Here is a 21,736-nt window from a genome sequence, read left to right as displayed (position 1 = left end):
ACCACGCCTGCGAAAATGGTAGCAAGTAGCAAGTAGTCAGGTCCGATAAACTGCCTCTTACTTACAATGGCTTGTCATGCCACACTATCTTAGCGTTTCAAAAACTGAACAAAGCTAGCGCACGCGAAATATTTCAATTACAGTTATCTACTCATTCTTTTGTTTAATGTAATAGCGTAGTAATTTATTTGTAGTGCTGCAGTTAATAAGTCTATTATTTTGACAACGATTATATGCAGTGCAGTGGCTATGACGGCAAGCGCCAACCCAGCGCTCATTGCAATCCACCTGTACCTTTAAGCAACCCATATTTTTAATCCGGTTTGTAATCGAAAAGCATTAATTTGATGAGAATATATTTTTGTAAATACTTTGAGCATACCATTCTGTAGAGAAGAAACTCGCTATACAAAGTACATTTTTTTAACAGGCTTAGCATTATCATTCTTTTGTAATAACTATGTAAACTTAGTATTGCAAAGCATTCCGTTACACATACGCGCGCTCATCATATCAGTTTGGCAGATGAATGTTCTATTCAGCGTGAGCGGTTGTATACTGTACACGTCTTACTACAGCATGATTTTTGATTTTGGTTTTACAAAGTCATAAAATTACTACTTAATGATGCTTTACCTCAATTGCGCGTAAAAAATAAACCCTTCAGCGCACTATCTGAATGCAAATCGAAACTTTTTAGTCGCTAACGTAGCTGCGGCGAAGGCAGGATAGCGCTCATGGATGAGCGAAGAACCGTATCTCTGATGCGCCGATGGGTGGCGTGCCTAATGTGCGCCTGGGCACGGCGTGGAACGCTTTGTGTACTGTTTGTCTAACCATTACAATAAAATGATAATACGAGTATGTACTCCGTTTTAAAAATAGTACTTTGTAAAGCCGATTTTTCTACATAGAATGGTATGTCTCAAGTATTTAAAGAATTTATTTATTAATAATTCAATGCTTGTGGGTTACAATGTATTAGCTGTTCAGCTCAAAGTTGTATACTGTTTACGTATAATGCTGTATGGTGTACGTTATTGTATACTTTGCTCATCGTACTATGATGAGTTCCCGGTCACACAACAAGTTGTTTACATTCTTTTGCGGCGTGGAACAGCGCTCGAACATCAGCGCGACTACCTCGCCAATAATGCCATACAGCCCGAGCGGCAGGAATAACAAACTATTTAACACTATGGTACTCATGTACAATACATATGCGTAGTTGCAAGACAATGCAATTACATTAACTTTTAAAAAGTCACTGCAGTTTGTAACAAAATATTGTACATTTACGCGTACGTGAATTGCGCCTTATGAAGTACACTGTACACTACTGGAAGACTTATTCTAACTATATTTGGCTGTTCAGCATGATCCTGTGTATACATTTTTTCTGGCATGGTGGAGCACTATAATTATGACGCTACTGGCGCGTTGAAATTCCATTCAGTTAAAAATAGCATTATTATTTCTACAGTTGGAGGATTATACTTATTTATTAATGGACAAACAGGTATGGCTGCACCATGAACTGCCCACTTTTATAACTGTACTTTTATTGTGCGATAAATGTAACAGTTGTTTCCAGCAACTTAGTGCGTGCACGAAAGCTAGTATGTGCGTGTATGATTACGATAATCCTCTAATCTATGCAATTGATAATACAAACTAGGGTCTGAATTTGGTTATTTTTATGGAATTTTTGCATTGTATTTATGACGTTAAAAAGTCATGTGTCACACATTTTAGTAGCCATTAGCAAATAATTGCTGAATTTCAACAAAGTAACATAAAAACTTATACCTTGGTCACGTGACCTCAAATTCACATGGTTCAAATATCACTCAGCTCAGCGTTTTTTCTGAAAAAAATTAGCTATAACAAGTTCATTTCTGGTAGGTGCTTGTAAGATTGACTAAAACCTTAATTAATTAATTAGTGTAATTAACTAGTGTGTAAACTAAGACACTTGGTTGCGATAAATGCATTGGTATTTTAGACTATATTTGTGACGTCATAAACTGCAATCTGGACGTGACAAAATCCAAAATCGCTTTGCGGGACGCCTTTTACTACTTCTAGAGAGTTCGCAACTTCGCAACCTAAACAATTGTTATTTAAAATTGCCAGTTACATCAGACATGATTTTAATTTTTCTAATTCTTGAAACCTTTAACACGTTCTTAAATCAGTTCGATTACCTTAGAATAATTATAAATTCTTCAAAGTCGGCTTTATAGCTTTTTTATTTCAAGAATTTCTAAATATATCGACTCGGCCCCGCGCAGCGGGGCCGTTACCTCTAAATATTTTTAGTCTCCAGAGTTTCTAAATTTTAAAAATATCTAGAAATCTGAGTACCTCAATATCTTACGGTCTGAAGTGTCTAATTTATACGAGTATCTAATCCCTAAATATCGAAGAGCCGGCCCGCGGCCCGTTTACTGTATTCACTAACGTAGCGGCTCTGTGCCCTGTGGTACTGGTGGTAGCTTGGGCATTCACAAACCTACGTTACTTTGTAATACTGGTGACAGCTTTGGTATTCAATAACCTAAAATCTAATAAACATGTATTTAATTTATTTTATTAAATACTGAACAGCTGGCTGATTGGCTGAAAATCTTGCAATTAGTAGCTAAAGATGCAGTCTGCGAGGTTACTTTGAGCAACTATTAATTGTTTCCTACAAGTTTCCATTAATTCTGCGCTGAAATACCGGCTGAATGGTGTTTTATTATTTATGGGCATCGTGTAAGTGATCCCACGCCATCCATTTTATCACCGTTTAAATACTACCTGTCGTACTAAAAAATTCAAGTTTTGAGTTGGCCAGATCAGCAATATAAAGTTACATTAAAAACATGAAAAAGACAAAAAAAATTACGGAGATTATTACAATTTTTGTAAACTGATCGATTTTAACCGGAAAGCTTGAAAGCTGTCCGCATTTCTACGTGTTTAAAATATTTTCGTGGCTGGCCTCGTTGGGGTTTTATATTTGAAATATTTTATTGCTGTACGAAGTATATTTTGTAATTTCTATCATTCTTCCATACCTTGAACACAACTGGTCGCGCGCTAGCGCGACCGATACTTGTTATTTAATATTATTGCATGCATCTGCAGTTAGTGTTGGAAATTGTCGCTTATCAGGTTACCAGGTAAGGTAAGTCCACAGGCAAATTTCACTCGCTTGGGCGCGCACCACCGCTTAAATTTTCGTAACGCTGGGATTTTAGTAATTTCATACAGGAATTCGGACTATTATACACAGACCATGAATGAATCGTTGTATTTGTTGCTGCTCCATCTGTCGACAGGCTGGTAAAAGAAACCTGCATGAATCCCGGGGAACAGAGAGGGACGAGTGTTTGTGTACGGTCAGCTGTATCGGGATGTACGAGGTCATCCGTCGCGTATCGCACGGGAGTGCCTGCCTAGAAGATCTTTCGTGCCCGGCGTGTCCCTGGTGCCGAGGAGCCGCAGCTGAAGAAGCGGGCCGTCTCAGGCCGGACGGTAGCCCCTTCGTCTGTCTTAGCGTCCCGGCGGCCGTCCTGCCGGCGAAATGGGCCGTGCGCCCGATGACGGCCGGTGCGGTTGCCGTCTGGCCGGGAGCGTCGGGCGGGACCGACCCCGTAGTCACCGATGCACTGCAGTCCGCGCAACGCCGCCTTTAACCGTCTGCCGCGCCCGTTCTCCCGCACCCACCGGGATTGCCAGGCCCAACAGCCTAATAAAAGGTCAGCTGCTGTTGCGTGTGCAACTGCATACCCCTGCCTGAGGACCCGCGTGACCTTTCACTGCACCGCCCTGCAGGGTCAGCCGTTGTAAGTGCGCCGTCCACGCCCACTGACCGCCGCGGTGAGCGATGACCTTTAGACTATAGTTGTTCACGTACTATACCAGCGCTGGATAAACAGCCTGGACGGTCCCGGGCAGTGCAGGAAGGGCTCCGTGAAGATCGCAGCATGTCAGGAGCGAAACGAGACGCATGACGCGATGTACGTGCAATATTCCCAAAATGATCATTGCATTGCCAGTTCATAGAGATATGTTCTGTTGTAGACATCTCCGTCGGGTATTGCATTTTATTATGCGTAGATTATCCGCGAATATTTTACTTATTTACGGCATTTGTGGATTTTAATCCGTCAACCAGCAACTGTCCATAAATATAATTCTACTGCCGATTTACCATCAGTTAGTTTATTTTATAATGCGTAACAATAACTATTGTGTATATATGTTATAATGTGTTTTTTATCCGTGAATTATTTACTTAAATATTCATTTGTGGATTGGTTTTCGTAAATAAATAAGTGTCAATGAATACATTCTTTTACAGAATTTTCCGTCAGTTATCGACTACTATCTTCCTGATTTTATTCTGTATTAATGCACTTTCATCATTAATACTCGTATTTTCATCCGCCCAATGCGGCGCACAACCCAGCAGCGTGCGTACACTGGCGCTCCCAGCCAGAACAACCGCATCACCGTAACAAACACAAGCCCCAACCATCCCGGAATCTATGCAGAAACACTTCACCTCAACAAGTCATTAATCAACAACCCATTCCCGTGCATCCACAGCGCGCCGCGCACCGCTTCCCAGTCAATGGCGAGTAAACACAGCCGGAAACACAACAACAACAACAACGACTAGCGGCGCCCTTGGCCCCGCTGCGGGACTCCGGCCAGCGCGATCCGTTCAGTCCACGCGGTGTGCCGGTGCCGCTGCGGCGTCCTCCGCCGAATCCCGCCCGTTCTCCAGCTCCGCGCTCTGTCCCAGACGCAGGAAACGCCGCAGAAACTCAATCAAATTCCTAAACAAAACATTACCGGCTCCTTAACTGTCATGTATTGTCATGTGTAGGAATCGTATCTTTATTGTATCGTAATGGTCAGGAAAACAACTGAAAGGAAACTGAGGAATCGTAACTAGAGAACCGGGAAAACACAAGAGAAGTTGCTAAGAAGACAAGGACAAAGGACAGAAATAGGAAAGTATTAGAAGGACAATAAACACGTGAACTCAGTATACTACATTCCCTTCCCTCGCCCAAAAAGAGCTGGGTTGAACCATTGCATCAGAACCATATATTTAGCAGCATACAAACCATAGAACCATAGCAACAAGAACCACGGCAACAGAACCATATAGTTAGTGAACTCTGAACCACTGAGACGAAGCGTCGTAGGAACCGGAACTGGAATCACAGTATGTCGTATGGAGGACGCGGTGCGTAATCCGTAATGTAGTTATTCGTAGCGACGTCGGATTTCTTCTGTGAGCGGCATGCCTTTGCTATATGACCTTTCTTCCCACAGTTATGGCATACGTGTTTCCTGTAGAAACAGCGCTCGCGCATGTGATCGGTTGATCCACAGGAATCGCATCTTCGCTTAGGGAACTGGAATCGGAATCGGACTCGTTTTGATTGCTGGTGGGTGGCTTGTGGCTTCCATTTGCACTGGATTGACCACTGGAATTGGATGTCTTTTTGCTTGACAACCGTTGACCTTCTGCTGGCTGTGACTTTCATCACAGTTTCACGGTCTTGGCTGGACGTACTGGCCGTAGCTTCTTCAATGCCGGTTTCCATCTTCCTGGCGGCGTTCAGGTCTCTTCGTGGGTCTGGTATTCGTTTATCAGTAGGTGACGGCGGACGGAATCCGACTGGATGCCGTTTATGAAGACGGCGCTGAGCATCGGGTCGATGATGTCAGGCGGGAGAACTTGCATACGGTACTCCTGTACCGTAACCTGCTGGAGTATGCCGCCAGCGATTCGTCCTTCCCTTGACAGTTCGGAACAGGTGTGCCCACTCCGCGACCTTGAATGTGTACTTGTTGTACACTGTATCCAATTTGGCCAGCAGCATTTCTATGGTGAGTTTCTTGTCCGTGATGGCAGTCGGCCTGCACATCGAGACAAGCATCTCGAATGGCTTGACCTCCAGCGAGTTCAGAAGCAGCCCTTTCTGCTTCTCCACGGGATGTCGGCGAATCTGATATAGCTGTGGAGGTTTTCTTTCCACATATCCCACTGCATCGACTCGATTAAACCGTAGGATGGGATGAGTTTCTGTGTCGCCATATTCGAACGAATTAAGAAGCGAACTAGCGCTGTTAAGCCGTATATAAAGAACTCACACTTCAATGATAGAGATCTACAGTATTACACAAGCTTCACGCCATTGTCATGTATTGTCATGTGTAGGAATCGTATCTTTATTGTATCGTAATGGTCAGGAAAACAACTGAAAGGAAACTGAGGAATCGTAACTAGAGAACCGGGAAAACACAAGAGAAGTTGCTAAGAAGACAAGGACAAAGGACAGAAATAGGAAAGTATTAGAAGGACAATAAACACGTGAACTCAGTATACTACATTAACCCTTACCACAACGTTTCAATTCATTTATTACGTATTTAGTATTTTGATTTTACAAAAATTATGCAGAAATATTTATTAATTAGTATTCATTCATTTCTTTATCATTATTGGCTACTTCGTCTGTTTATTGCGCAATAAAAAGCGATCAAACTCAATTAAACACCGAATTAAAGCCTTTTCAATTAACTAAAAAAGGCCGCAAAAATTCAAAAAAATTCCCAACAAAATTACTGCCACTCCAACCCTTACCAGTCACCACAACATTTTACTCCATTTATTACGCATTTGGTATGTTATTTATTTTAGAAAAATTGTGCAGAGATATTTATTAATTAATCGTTTTTTAAATTATTATTTGCTACTACGTCTGATTACTGCGCAATAAAAATTAGATTTACTGCGTCGTAAAGATTTAATTGTTACATTAATTTTAAACGCAAGACATAAAATTAATACGTACTTAATGTAAGTACGTGATAAAAATTCAAGAAAAAAAATTAATTCTACAGTAAAGTGAAATCTTCCGCGTATCTGTATTCTGTTGTGATAAACAGTTGAAAAAGCGTCCTTACTGGAGATCAGTGGAGGACTCGTCGGCGGCGAGGAAGACGCAGAGCCGCTCCGTCTCGACGGCGTTGTGGAGGAGCGTGAGGCGGAAGTGCAGGTCCACCGGCCGCCCGGCAGTCTCGGCGATTCGCTCGGCCACCTGGCACTCCAGCCGCCACTGCTCCTCCAGACCCAGCAGCGTCCCCGGCCGCTTCTGCAGCACGGCCTTGCGGTAGGTGCGCCGGTTCAGCCAGGTGCGCTGCTGCAGGCGGCACTCCAATTCCGCCACGATCCGCCCGATCTGCCGGAAACGCCGCGTCTCGCCACTGCCGCTGGCCACGCCCCCTGCTCAGAAAACACACCCTCAACAGCCCGCTCAAAATATTATCCAATTAATCGAACTATTTTATTCATCAAATTCCTAAGAAAAAATAAATCCAATAAAAATAAAAAATAAATCCAGAAAATAGAGCAATCTCAAGAACATATACGAGAAATTTAGGAATTCATGCATAATACCGCAACATTTTATATTTACCAAAAAAACATGGTTGCCATCTGCTGAAACAACATCCAAGCCAAATTACAACTTTTTGCGATTTATTTCCACGAAAGGCCATTTATTTATTCAAAAATAAATAAAAAAAGGTTCAGAAAATTCACACTGTAATAAAATTATTAAAACAATATTTTTCAATAAAACCCAGAACTTGCACAAATCGAAAAACAGCCAGCAAATAAACTAACTATTAAAACATTATAAAATATGCAGAAAAGCGTTGAAGAAAAACGATGGTCAAAATTACATTTCACAGCCACATCTGCAAATCTGCACCCAATAATAGCAACAATTTACAAAAATAAGGTATACTAATAACGAAACATTAATTATTAAAAACAATTTCTAAGAAAATGACTAGAAATACAGCATCCAGAAATAAATGCAAATAAATCAGTTCAGAAAATCAATTAATGGAGAAAAAAACTGCCAACTCACCGTTGGCCGCCGGCAGCGGGCAGTCACACTTGAAGAACTCGACCAGCATCCGGCGCAGCAGCTCCGGGACGCGGGGCGCCCATTGGTCAAAAGGGATCGCAGCCTGAACGGCCGAGAGCTGCAGCATGACGGGCGGCGGCGCCACGTCTTCGCGGTCGGTTTCCAGCAGCGGGAGGAGGTTCAGCGCGCGCCGGCGGAAGACGGCCACCTCCTCTTGGAGCCAGCGCTGCAGCGCCACGAAGGTGGTCAGCGAGACGCTCTTGGCGACGTTGTGCGAGAGATCGAAGGGTCCTGCAGGTTCACGTAGCGCAGTTTGAAGGTCGCCCGTGGGCGGCAGGGAATCGCGGAAATCGCTCAGCGGGACCACTTCGCCGCTCCAGCCCCGCATCACCGTCGTGGGGAAGGAGAAGGTGGAGTAATACTCGAAAAAATCCAACAATAATTCCGCTGCAACACAGCGAAGTGTATAATTATTAAATAACTAAGAATTTTTAATTAAACGTATAATTACTTGTATGTATATGTTGTGATTAATAATATAAAAAAATCCACCAATAAATCCGCTGCAATACAGCGAAAGGTATAAATAATCCTAATTAATATAAATTCAAACGTTTAATATGGGTAAAAAAATGCCAATTTCAGAAGCAACATGAAGGTACACTAGTGCAACGTATTACTGTATTTTTTTAAATGTTAATTCTAATATTTCCCCACAACAGACCTGATGCGAAGGAGATTTATCAAGTTCAACCAAAAGGTCTATTTTCAGCGGTTTTTATTTTTCAGTACACCAACGAATTATCAACAATTACAAAGGTCAAAATAACGCAATAATCAAATTAAAAGTATTAACGTTAGCACAGTAATTATACAACGCGTTGAAATAAAACAACGTCAATATTCTGTTTCCTTTTAACTGGTTTGAAGCTGTGATTTTATCGGCCTTTATTTCGCAATCCGTTAAATATTTTCCAAAAACTTAAAGATAAATTAAACGTAGCCTATTCGTTTTTAGTACTTACGGTACTTAATAAAAAAACTAAATACGGCACTTTTTTATTTTTTAACCCATAAAGAATTTATTAAAAATTAAAAATAATTTAATTCGGAGCAACAGTTGTAGTACCCACGGTAAAATAGTGCGTAATTACAGAATAAATGCATCGTTTTCCCAAACCCGAATATTTCATCTCAATAAGACTGAAATCTGAATTTATTAACATTAATTTACAACAGTATTATAAAGTAATAAATTGTGGAAAATATGAGAGACAAAGTGCGAAAAAAAACCAGCGACACTCAATACAAAAATTAACATACCTTCCGTTTTCGTGTTCCTCGAGGGCGGCAACTCCTTGGCCAAGTCGGCCAATTTCCTCTCAGATCGAAGCTGAAGTCGCGTCAGACGGGGATTATTCACGACATGGCGGTGGATCTCGTCGGGCGGCGGGAGGATGAGAGCGTGAAGCGTCAAAAAAAGCGTCAGACGGGGATTATTCACGACATGGCGGTGGATCTCGTCGGGCGGCGGGAGGACGGGGGTTCCTGGGTGTGGAGGAAGAAGACGAGGAGCAGCGTCAGGGCGTACTTGGTCAGTCCTCGCTGCCCGTCAGCTCCTTGGCGTCCGCCCACTGCCGCAGCGTCAACACCAGCGGACGCAGTCGGGGCTCCAGGTGGCTGTACAAAATCAACAGGCCCGTGTTCTCGAACACTAACCTGCAATTATGATTATATTATTTAAGCTTATTTAAGCTACCCAAAATTCGTCTATTAAAAGGTACATATTTGGATTAAACATTTTTACTATAGTTTATTTGCCAAAATTTTTACTCACCTTACTGCAATTTATTTACAGAGATTTAGTTTCTAAAATATATTTCTGAAATTTATTTCTAATTTGCAGCCGGACATCGGCATGGCTGTGAAGAATTGAAGAATCAACATGCCCGTGTTCTCAAACACTGACCTGCGATTAGGACTTATTATTATTTTAAGCTTATTTGTTACCGACATTCGTCTATTAAAAGGTACATATTTGGATTAAACATTTTTACTATGGTTTATTTGCAAAACGTTATACTCCCCTTACTGAAGTTTATTTACAGAAATCAAAATGTAATTTCTAAAATTTATTTCTGGAAATTTATTTCTAATTCGCAGCCGGATGGCTGTACAGAATCAGCAGGCCCGTGTTCTCCAACACCAACCTGCAGTTTATTATGCCATTTCTTCAACGTCCCTGAGAATTAATTTATTTTCTTGTTAGAAACAGTTATAACAGACAAAAACTGTGTGCAAAATTATCTGGAAAATCAATTTTTGAGGTCACTGACCACCCGTTAAAATAGTCATTTAACCTGATAAATTACGGTAAGCAACCTGACGCATACGGAAAAATAAAACCAGAAATCCGATAAGACAAATGTTATAAGTGGTGAAGAGCTGCGCCACTGCACTACGATCCTGTGCAAATTTACAGAGATGTTCTGCAGTCATTTTTTACACATCCCAATTTACGGCATTCAATCAGACTTTTATGATTTATCGTAGAGTCAACCATCAAATAAGTGAAATAACGTATTAAAAACACCAAAACTTTTACACCATCTTCCAAAATAATTATTATTGTCGTGATTATTTTTATTATTTTACAGCGATTTTCAACTGATTTCGCACATTATTCCATATCACTGCAACGTCAAAAATAAATATTATTTCCGGTAATAATTCATATTATTTTAATCTAAATGAATTTAAAACTCTACAGAACTCCCAATTATTGCTTAAACCATTCTTGTTTATATTTGAAACACAATTACGATACCGAAAAATAATTTCTTATTATTTTCTTAAATTGTTTGTATATCTATAGAAGTCCAAATTAATTTTGTAATTTTTCTGGATTAATTCCAGAAATAACTACGATTTATTCTGAGCGTCGAGCGCGGGTGCGTACTTGCTGGTGAAGGAGACGTCGACGCTGAGGTGCGCGGCGGGATGGCGCAGCTTGAGGATGGGCGTGCGGGCCGCGGGAATGGCCAGCACGTCCTCGTAGTTCTCGCTCTTGGCCAGGTAGCGCAGCAGCTTCTCCATCAAGCGCAGGATGTCTTTCGGCGACTCCCCAGCCAGCTCCCACGGCTCGTACGGGCACTGGAACAGCTGCGTCACGTTGGAAAAATAATAGCTCATCGGCTGCTCGCGGGGCTATAAACAACAAAACACCGCAAAAAAATTACATTACACCAAAATAATTAATACACCACATTCCCGAATAACTGCTAAATCGCCAATTATCAGGTAATTATCACGTAAACATAACTATTAATTAACGGCAAATTATTAGCAATTAAAATATAAAAAAACTCTGCACCAAAGAAAGCAAACGACATTCCCGAATAATTTTCAAATTACTTTGTAATAATTATCCGATATTTATTAATGCTAAAAGTAAGAAAAGCTAAACTGCCAAATTAAATAAAAAATTAATTAAACCGAATAGCAAAGCCTCAATTTGAACCACTTCAATTAATTACAGAACACTGAAATAATCCATTAATTTTCGCCTAAGGCGCTGTAGTTAAATTAATAATAATCATATTATGTAGTGATTTCACCGCGTTTAACTGTGGAATTAAACCAGTAAAATTTAACAGCGAATTATTAACACCCTTGTGAATGCGCAAATTATGAAAATTAAAAACTCAAACAACATTAAAAATTGACTAGATAACATCAGAAAATGGTAGAAGTACTTAAATGGGTTACCTTACAGTCAGCGGGCGGGGCCGTTATCTCGTCCAAGTGCAGATCGAGGAAGCTGTCGATGTCGGATCCGCGGACGCCGAAGGTGTTGACGGAGGATCCATATAATCGCACCGTGCACCGGCGGAAAATGCGCCGGAACGTGGCTTCCAGCTGGCGGCGCACGTTCTCCCGGGCATCGCGCTCCTCCGCACTCAACTGCGACCGCTCCATCAACAAGCGCATCTGCTGACACGGCTGCAACATAACTGTAATCATTTTTGCACTGTATATTACGGTGAAATAAAATCAAGTAAATAATGAAAAATATGAAAAATCAAACACTCAAATAACATTAAAAATTGACCACATAATATCAGAAAATGGTAGCATTAAAGGGTTACCTTACAGTCAGCGGGCGGGGCCGTTATCTCGTTAATAATAATGCGAGTTTTCCGGTAAGATGCAGAAAAAATGGAAATCATCCGATGAAATGAAAAACCGGGCAGCATTTTTCGAGAACTGTATTGTGCTTGATTTGGCTGTTTTTTTGACACACAAAAAAATTAAAAAAATTTTAAATTCGCCAAAAGCCCTCCGAGAAAAAGCATGGAAATTCATCGGCAAAACAATTATTACAAGAAATTTCGAAAATTCCATAATTAATAAATCTGAACATACCCAAAATACGAACTCATAAATCAAGAAAAAATAAAGAAAAAACCCAAAATATTCCCAGCAAAATAAAAAAAGGAAAATGAGCATAAATAAATCAAATAAAACCTAAAATAAATTCATCTGTGAATATTAATGCAAAATCGATACAGTATTTGGATGAACTTTAAAATCCGCAAAATTCCATAAAAAATTCACAAAAATTCAGAAAAATTTATACAAAATCCGCTGTACAAACTGAAAACCGGCGAAAATATACATCCGCATTCTACTTACATCATCCGTCTCGGCCAGGGTCAAAAAGAGGGAGGAATTTTGAGAGGGAGGAATTTCTGCGTGGTCAAAAAGAGGGAGGAATTTTTGAAGCGAGGGAGGGAGGAATTTTGAAATGGTCAGAAAGAGGGAGGAATTTTTTCGAAGTTCAAATGAAGTACTTAGTGACCTCGAACCCAGGTCTCCGATGTCGCCCCCAAGATTCTCTCATTATATACACAGTTTGAAGGGCTGAGTTGAACGGAAGTACTCGGGGACCTCGAACCCGGGACCGCGAGGTCGCCACCCAGATTTCCTTACCAAGAGGAATCGTTTGGCTCGTCCTCGTGCCGAATTCAAGACATGTTGAGGGTTCGATGAAACAGAAACACCAGTGACCTTTAGGTCGCCAAGTGAACTTTGGGTCGCCACCGATTTTCATAGTGATTCCTATACAGTTTGACATGCTGAGTCGAACTCAAGTACTCGGGGACCTCGAACTGGGTCCCGAGGTCGTTATTACGACATACATATACATAGACATATATTATATTATTACGACGACATACATATATTATTACGACATACATATACATACATATGTACCACATATACATAGTATGCTGTGCTGAGTCGAACTGAAGTGCTTGGGTTCTCGGACCCGCGTCCCCCAAGTCGCCACCACGATATACATTTTATATGCATAAATTGATGTGCTGAGACGAACTACAGTACTCGGGGACCATCGAAACCGGGTCTTGAGGTCGCCACCACGGTGTATAGCATATATGCGCAGTTTGCTGTTGAAATGCTCCGGGGCCTCGGAACCGCGTCCTTCGAATCTATTCTGTTCTGTTTCAACACATTTCTGAATATATTTTTGATTATTCTAAAATTGCGTGTTTTGATCTTTCTGTACATATCTCTACAATTTCTAACTAATTCTAAATTTTTTAAAACCTATTAAATTTTAAAAACCTATTAAACAACAAAACAACTTAACAGCTACATAGATAAATGAATCTTGGAACACCAGAATATCAAGGTCGGTGCTCAACAAATATCAAAACAGCTAAAAACGAAGACATCTGAACAATTCAAAACAGATGCCAAATTACCCTAATCTCGATTTACCAATAGATACTACCATCTGAAATCCATAAGAAAGCACATTATCTAAAGTTAAATCTAAGTAGTTACCCGAAATCCACTTCAGCACTGGTCGGGTACAATAGCCAAAACTCAGAACGAATATTATCTGAGGAATCAATTTGGTTAACAAAAATTTTGCGCAAAACACGGATACATTAGTTCCAATGAATTTATTTTTCTATATATTTCGACTTTCGTATACATACATCTGCACAGGATGACTTATCCAATGATGAAAAGCGATTCGCCACACAATTTAACTGCCTGTGTTAAGTGCTGAATAAAACATGAGATAAATCTCAGTCGAATTGAAAAAAAAAACAACTTTTAAAATCTTTTGGCTGCTTAATTATTTTTTATTTTAAAAATCCGAAATTTTAAAGTAATTCATGAATTTTCAAACGGATATTAAATTATTTCTATTAACCTGCCAATTACCGCCCAAAGCAAAATCATTTTAACTAAAATTTTGTTTAAAAAAAATTTATTTACACGTTCAATTCAAATTTAAATTTGCACTTTCGAATGGATTCCTAAATTTTTCTGTTTAACTTAAAAACAGTTATTTTAAAAGCGCTACGCAGTTAATTTTCAAAACAGAAATTAAAATAAATTGTGTATTATTTTTTGGATAATAATTCTGCATCTGGGTTATTCATTAATCAATAGTAATGCAATGAATACGTAGTAGACCTACATATCCCGGTCAGACTTGGGCCGCCCTCGAGATCTCCGCTTTCCGCACTCCCCGCTCTTACTAAAAATTTTCCGCCCCGCCGCAACAAAAAAAATTCGCACTTCCGCAGCGGCTCCGCCCGCCATTGCCTAATCTTCCGCCACCCGCCAAATACATATTAAATATAGGCATAAGTTTTTTCGGTGCTTTTTATGTTTCTTCCGTTTATGGCAGAAACCACATTTCCAGATGTACGTAGATGTGGTTTTGAAAACAGTGTTCATGTTTTTCTCTGATCTTCGGTAAATTCAATTTTACCGCTGAGAATTTCTCCGCTCCGCAAAAAGGCGCCCAAGTCTGGGCTTAAGTCTGATTCCGCTATAAGGAACGAATGCGAGACAAACACGAGGAATAAAATGGACGTTCTATTCGGAGTGTGCACCATATACCGCAGATGCTGCATGCGTCGAAAAATATACGAAAAATATGCGGAGTCTCTGGCTCTGCTAAAAACCGAAATGCATAAAAGAATTCATAAAAAATATAAACCTATTTACAATGTCGGTTTATTTTAACTTTTGTATGCAGTAAAGATGCTCTTTCAAATGACACTAGAACGATGTCAGTCAAGCATCTGACAGACCAGCGGCACTCAGGTAAAGCAGACCGCCATTTTGTTCGGCCACCCGGTAGAAACTAGCGATGCTGGGAAGAAACTACGATGTATGCGAAACTCCGAGAACAAAACTTTGATGATGCTGTGTACTGAAATTATACAATGAGATGTTAATCGTTTTTCCATAATTCTTTAAAATAATTTTAAAAAATCGTGGAAATTAGAGGCTATCCGTACATTAAATGAGCGCGAACGTTTTGTAAGAAACCAGTACATCAAAAAGTCTCGTTACGAAACATTGTGTCATGTGACGTTGAGCTGCAATGTGTCATCGGCAGATAAAAGAAATGCGTTGTAGATTTGCTTTAAAAAATCAGTGTTTCAAATATTTAATGCCGTTCTACAAAGACGTCGAATTCCCACTACAATTTTAGAATCCAAACAAAGATAAAATATAAAAGGTTATATCAAAATATCATATTATTATTATTATTATTATTACGGCGCAAGAGTAGACAACCCAACGGGACTTCAAGTCTGGTCGAACAAAAACATTTTTCTGCTAACAAAAACATCTAGGACAGCTCAACAGGTTTGAGTACAAATTTAAAAGGAGGTACAGAACTAGCTTCGAGAATTTTAGGATTAACAGCAAGAATTTTATCAAGAAGACGCTTTAGTCGCATTTCCATAGTCCACCCTCCGATAACTTTCTTTGCCCGCATAGCATTGATCCGGGCCGGCTTCCGCAAATTGTAGCTCATGGCATTATCTTTTACTTGAATCATGTCCAGGAGGTAGGCCGGAAGCGAGAACTGATCTTTGTTCCTGAACTTGAACAGCCACACCGCATCGCTCTGACGCCATCGGTCGAATATGTGAAGAAAACCCAACTTCTGATACAGTTCCGGAGTTACCGGCATCTTGTAATCAGTGATGGTTTTCAGAGCTTTACGTTGCAGTCCTGCTAGCTTGTCGCGCTCAGTCGAAGACGCTGCTGACCATACCGGCGACTGGTTTGCGATATGGCATCCAAAGCAGGCGTGGTAAAGACCTTTGCGCTGCGACATACTGAGCCCTTATTGTGCTCGCTTAATCATGGCAGTGCCAAAATTCCCATTCCGTTGCACCTTTCGGAATTGAATTTATGATCCAAAGCTTGAAGTAACCGTTAAGAAATTTGATTTGAAAGTAGTGTTCGAATTTATCTCTACAGTAGCGTTACATAAAGTAATTTGATTAGAACATAATCAGCAGAGATAAAAACGTAGAGGTTATAGTTAAATAAAATTCGGCATGTTAAGTATTTTGATACTTAAGTATTTTAAAGTAAAATGCCAGTTCTTAAAAACCTTGTTTTATTCAACAGTTTTAAATTTACGGTATTTTATTTTTCAGATATACTAGATTAAAAAAATATTTAGAATCTTTATTAATATTAAATAATATTAAATTATTAATATTAAATATTTTTCAGATTCTTTATTAATATTAAATATTTTTCAGATTAAAAAAATATTTAGAATCTTCAAAATATATTCAGAAATGTATCAAGAAATAACTTATTATATTTGAACGTATCGAAAAATACCACTAAGTATATTCAAAGATATCTAGAAATATATTTAAAATCTAAAACAAATATATTTAGAAAAATGTAGAAATATAATAAAAAATATTCACAGAAATCATGAGAAAAATTGAAAAAAATATCGATATATATTGAGAAAAATTACCAAATAGTTAAAGTATTTAGAAATTGTGGTATATTTGCATATCACGAGATTATTGGCATATCATGAAAGCCACGATACAAAGGATGACTTAGCACCTGTCCGTTATTCCCTGTTGCTGCGATTTAGATGTTGTACTTCTCATTTAGTTGTTATCTTGTACTGACTAGTCGTAAAACGGTAATACTTATTAATGTATTAGCCCGTACTTGGAGACATCCAGAAATATTGAGAAATATTTAGAAATTGTACAGATATGCATCTGTACAGAAATATCAGAAAACTTAATTCTAGATTAATCAAAAGTATATACATAATGTGTTAAGACATAATTACAGATATATTTAAAACTATCAAAAAATATGTTGAAATATAGTTAAAGATATGTCTAAAAATATCTAGAATATTTAAAAATATATTTAGGAATATGTAGAAATATAACAAGAAATATTAGTGAAAATATTTAGAAACATTCAGTAATTTTTAGAAACATTTAAAAATATTGAGAAATGTTCCCGGTTTCTACGTCCCCCAGCAGTGGCTTGATAAAGCACATCAAACTATGCATATAAAATTTATATCGTGGTGGCGACTTGGGGGACGCGGGTCCGAGAACCCCAGCACGTCAGTTTGACTCAGCACAGCAATCTGTGTATATGTGGTACATGTCGTAATAACGACCTCGGGACCCAATTCGAGGTCCCCGAGTACTTGAGTTCGACTCAGCATGTCAAACTGTATAGGAATCACTATGAAAATCGGTGGCGACCCAAAGTTCACTTGGCGACCTAAAGGTCACTGGTGTTTCTGTTTCATCGAACCCTCAACATGTCTTGAATTCGGCACGAGGACGAGCCAAACGATTCCTCTTGGTAAGGAAATCTGGGTGGCGACCTCGCGGTCCCGGGTTCGAGGTCCCCGAGTACTTCCGTTCAACTCAGCCCTTCAAACTGTGTATATAATGAGAGAATCTTGGGGGCGACATCGGAGACCTGGGTTCGAGGTCCCTAAGTACTTCATTTGAACTTCGAAAAAATTCCTCCCTCTTTTTGACCATTTCAAAATTCCTCCCTCCCTCGCTTCAAAAATTCCTCCCTCTTTTTGACCACGCAGAAATTCCTCCCTCTCAAAATTCCTCCCTCTTTTTGACCCTGGCCTCCGTCTCGGTGAGAAAGGAGACCTTGTGGTGGAGCGCCTTCTTCCTCTTAACCGCTTCCCCAGACAGCGGGACCACGGGCACGGCCAGCTGCCTCTTTTTTAAAAGTGGTTTTGGTTTAATTTTCAAATCGCGACATTACAGTCATAGTTCCATTAACTACGGCCATCATTGCACAGTTAAGAATTAAAAAAAGCTGCCTCTTCTCCACCAACTCCAGCCAGCTGTGGAGGACGGGGGCGCGGAAGGCCACCGCCCCCGGGGGCCGTCCCGTGCGGTGGTGCTCGTCGGCCTCGTCTTCGCTGAGGACCGGCACGCCCGCCGGCAGCACGGACAAGGGGGACGCCGCGGCCCCCGGGGGCGCGCTGGACGATGAGGGGCGTGGGCGTGTCGCGGGGCAGCCGCGGCGGGTGCGGCCGCCCGTCCGGCGACCGGCGCGGCTCCATGGCCACGCGCTGCTCCTGCACCACGAGGCCGGCCTGCAGCGCGTCGAACGCCGCTTCCTCCTCCACGAAGACGACGATGCCGAAGCGCACCGCCTGCCAATTATATAATTATGATTTATGTGCAACGGGATTCTTATCGGCGCAGCGCCAGGTCGCAGACAAATAAATTACATCATTCCAAAATTAAATCAATTAATTCTGGCTGCGTTTTACGCAGAGTACAGCTTAGGACAAAATGGTCGCATACCCAACATCTCCACATTCAGTACGAATGCAGCGCAGTGCACTGTACGACTGAGTTCAAAATATCCGTTTCGTACAAGTGCACTGCACCGCTTGCGTACAGAATGCTGGGTATGGGGCTATGCGACCATTTAGTCTTACATTGTATTTACAATTTCCACACGGCACGGCACAAGCTTGGAAAGCAATGGGGGTGACGGAACTTCCTGCAGAAAACTTGCGTGCCTCTCAGCGTGCTTGGGACACACCGGTTGTTCTCATGCAGAAAGAAGCAGTATTACGTCAAACCAACTCCGTTAATCAGAAAGCCCGGCTGCTAGCCGTGTCCCAGCCCGAATCTGGACTGTGGCTCAACGCGGTTCCAGTGGCAAGCCTTGGTACCTTGTTGTCAAATACCGAAGTGAGAATATCGATTGCGCAGCGCATCGGCGCTCCAGTATGTGTCGAACACCGGTGCAAATGCGGCAGCATTGTTGATGTGGGGATATCACGGTTTGGGATGCAAGCGCCTTAAAGCGAAGATTTCCCGTCACAACGAAATCAGAGATGTTATCCATCGCGCGTGTGGCTCGGCCAGCCTCCCTTCGGTTCTGGAGCCGCCAGGACTGTACCGCGATACCCTGAAACGACCGGACGGTATGACCTCAGTCCCCTTTAGCCAGGGCAGATCTTGGGTTTGGGATGTAACGTGCCCGGATACCATGGCTACTTCTTACATTGCCAAGACGTCCCAGGAAGCCGGCGCGGCCGCCACGATGGCAGAGGCAAAGAAAAACAATAAGCACGCATATCTACGGGCTAACTTTATTTTCTCTGCTTTGGTTTTTGAAACAATGGGCGTGTGGAGTAAAGAATCTAAATGTAAGATGTCTACGCTCGGTAAGATGCTTTATGAGAGGACACAGGAGAAACGGTCCACTCTATTCCTGAAGCAGAGAATCAGTATAGCTTTGATGCGGGGTAATGCTGCTTGTGTTCAGGAAACGTTCTGTATTGGTAAGAGATTGGATGAAGTGTATTATGTACTGAAATGATGTGACGCGTAATTTTGTTTCTATTCAATGTTCACTCGAATAACCCAATAAAGACGACACGGCACGCTTTGTACAAATTGGTCCGATTCGGCGATTCGAAAATGGAGCGGATAGTGTTCGGCAATTTTCAGAAATAAATTATTAATGGTTGAAAAAATAATTCGGTTCGATCTGTTTCGAATTTTAGCTGCTGCGTGATTAATCTAGCAAATACACAAAATTATTACAAATGTGTTTAAATTAGTACAAATGCGAGTCACTTCTACAAACAAGAAATCGGTACAAAAATAATTTCACAAGCACTCTTTAATCCGTAAACGAACCAGAAAAACCGAACAAGTACTAACACATCTTTGGCAATTTTTAAGAATTAAATTATTAATGGTTGAAAAATGGATTCGGTTTGATCCGTCTGGAATAAACCCCACACACGCAAAATTAATGCGTCGTGCCATGTCATTTCACTTCACAAATCACAATTAATTTATCAGCAAGCCAAGCGCGACTACAAGAATAATTTCAAAAATATATGAAAACAGATAAACCGACCAACAAAAAATGCACCGAATAATCGACTGCATTTGCTTAATAATTGATTCATAATTTGCAAATCAACTGATCAATAATTATTAATCGCTTTTTCAATTTAATCGAAGAAAAACACCTGCAAAAATACGCCTCAATTTACCACAATCCGCTTTCAGCGAGTAAAAATTATTTCCTAATTAAAAATAGGATTTACCAAAAACTGAACATTCAACGAAAGCCGACCAAAAATAATGCTGTAATAAAAATCGTATTTTCGGAGCAAAATTTGAATTGCTAATTGGTACGTACCGTACGAAAATAATAAAATAATTAAAATGTTTGGCAAAAAAATTATTTGCGGTGCTGCGCATGTTACCATAATTGTAGCAAATTCCCAAGAAAATTACGGTCATTTACCATGAGAACAACCGCATCTCGAAATTGACAAGAAAAGCGAAAAGCTATGGCAACACCACATCACGCAAAGTCGAGAACGGAAAATGGCGACGAAATTCGACCGAATAAAAAATGACTAATTAAATCAATAACTGAATTACTTCCCCACATTTTTTCACGCAGAATAATTTTTTAAAATCTACAAAAAAATGATAAATCCGTCTTGGGCAAAACTTACCCGCTGATTCCTCTTGATAATAATCTCCTGAATATTCCCGAGCAGCGTGAGACGCGCGACCAGCTCGTTCAGCTCGATCTCGTCGGGCAGACAGGGAATGAACAGCGAGCGCCGCAGTTCAGCGATCCTGCTGGCCGACAGCGCTGACGACGCAGACGGCGTCCAGGCCAACGACTCCCCTGTCTCAACCACCGCGCGGCCATCGCGCTGCGGGTCCGGGCCAAAACGCGGCCGGGAGGACGCTCCACAAACACACAAGATTCTCGTAAATAATGCGCTCAGCTACACAGTCAAACAGGGGATTTACCGGATACGCTGCGTCCATTGCTCTGCTGCTGCCGAGCAGCGTCAGCAGACGGGCCATTGACACCAGCGGCACGGGCCACGGCGGGCATCGGGGCAATCCGGAATAAAAACTTAAAACTAAAAGATAGAGATTTTAAACGGGAATATACGGCGGAATCTACGGAGACAAACTGGAAACGAGCCAACCGCGTCGGACAACAACAAAGACTGGCAGAACGGCGAACGTGTTTGCGTTCGGCCAGTGCACAAGTGGGGTAAACGCTGCGCGGGCCGTGCTGTCTCCGTTGTGCACCTTCACACTGACGATGGCAGCCGGAAGTTGTGTACGGTGAATTCGCTACATGCGCTGCTTTTGTTTGCCCCTTACTTTTTTGATGCGCAGGAATAAAAAATGGAAATTCATTCTCGATTTAGTGATAATAATTATTTTGGGCTACAATCCACGATTTTAATTTTAAATTAAATCGGAATAAAATGTTAAAACCAAAACATAATTTCTGAACTGATTTCAGCGCTGTCAAGGGGCTTTAATGGGACTCTTCCCACGCTGTTCTCTGTTGCCAGCCTTCGGTTTGCAGTGTTACGTACT

General features: G+C 40.9%; 2 protein-coding genes across 2 annotated transcripts; both read right to left on the bottom strand.

Moving 5' to 3' along the window:
- Positions 1-4,407: 4,407 nt before the first annotated feature.
- Positions 4,408-8,235, bottom strand: LOC129587988 (uncharacterized). Its single transcript, XM_055481981.1, has 3 exons — positions 7,953-8,235; positions 6,982-7,300; positions 4,408-4,835 (listed from the first exon to the last, which is right to left on the bottom strand). The coding sequence occupies exons 1-3, from the start codon at positions 8,077-8,079 to the stop codon at positions 4,721-4,723; spliced, it is 561 nt and encodes a 186-aa protein (XP_055337956.1). The 5' UTR covers positions 8,080-8,235; the 3' UTR covers positions 4,408-4,720.
- Positions 8,236-9,517: 1,282 nt separating this feature from the next.
- Positions 9,518-21,350, bottom strand: LOC129587931 (speckle targeted PIP5K1A-regulated poly(A) polymerase-like). The gene is made up of 5 exons (XM_055481906.1): positions 21,149-21,350; positions 20,842-21,083; positions 11,721-11,954; positions 10,912-11,159; positions 9,518-9,671 (listed from the first exon to the last, which is right to left on the bottom strand). Exons 1-5 carry the CDS (start codon positions 21,234-21,236, stop codon positions 9,548-9,550), a joined length of 936 nt encoding a protein of 311 aa, XP_055337881.1. The 5' UTR covers positions 21,237-21,350; the 3' UTR covers positions 9,518-9,547.
- Between the last annotated feature and the right edge of the window lie 386 nt (positions 21,351-21,736).

This window comes from Paramacrobiotus metropolitanus, unplaced genomic scaffold, assembly GCF_019649055.1.
Source record: "Paramacrobiotus metropolitanus isolate TYO unplaced genomic scaffold, Prichtersi_v1.0 Parri_scaffold0000027, whole genome shotgun sequence".
In the NCBI taxonomy this organism is placed as follows: domain Eukaryota; kingdom Metazoa; phylum Tardigrada; class Eutardigrada; order Parachela; family Macrobiotidae; genus Paramacrobiotus; species Paramacrobiotus metropolitanus.
This window is presented reverse-complemented; position numbering and strand designations above follow the sequence as displayed.

Excerpts from the sequence above, each read along its gene's own strand:
- LOC129587988 (XM_055481981.1), bottom strand. The coding sequence starts at position 8,079 with ATGCTGCAGCTCTCGGCCGTTCAGGCTGCGATCCCTTTTGACCAATGG. Across the intron at positions 7,301-7,952 it reads CCCGCTGCCGGCGGCCAACG|GGGGCGTGGCCAGCGGCAGT; the intron begins GTGAGTTGGCAG and ends TTTTCTGAGCAG. Across the intron at positions 4,836-6,981 it reads GAGTCCTCCACTGATCTCCA|GAATTTGATTGAGTTTCTGC; the intron begins GTAAGGACGCTT and ends TGTTTTGTTTAG.
- LOC129587931 (XM_055481906.1), bottom strand. The coding sequence starts at position 21,236 with ATGCCCGCCGTGGCCCGTGCCGCTGGTGTCAATGGCCCGTCTGCTGAC. Across the intron at positions 11,955-20,841 it reads TTATCAAGAGGAATCAGCGG|CCGTGTCAGCAGATGCGCTT; the intron begins GTAAGTTTTGCC and ends GTTATGTTGCAG. Across the intron at positions 9,672-10,911 it reads GACGTCTCCTTCACCAGCAA|GTTAGTGTTCGAGAACACGG; the intron begins GTACGCACCCGC and ends TCATAATTGCAG.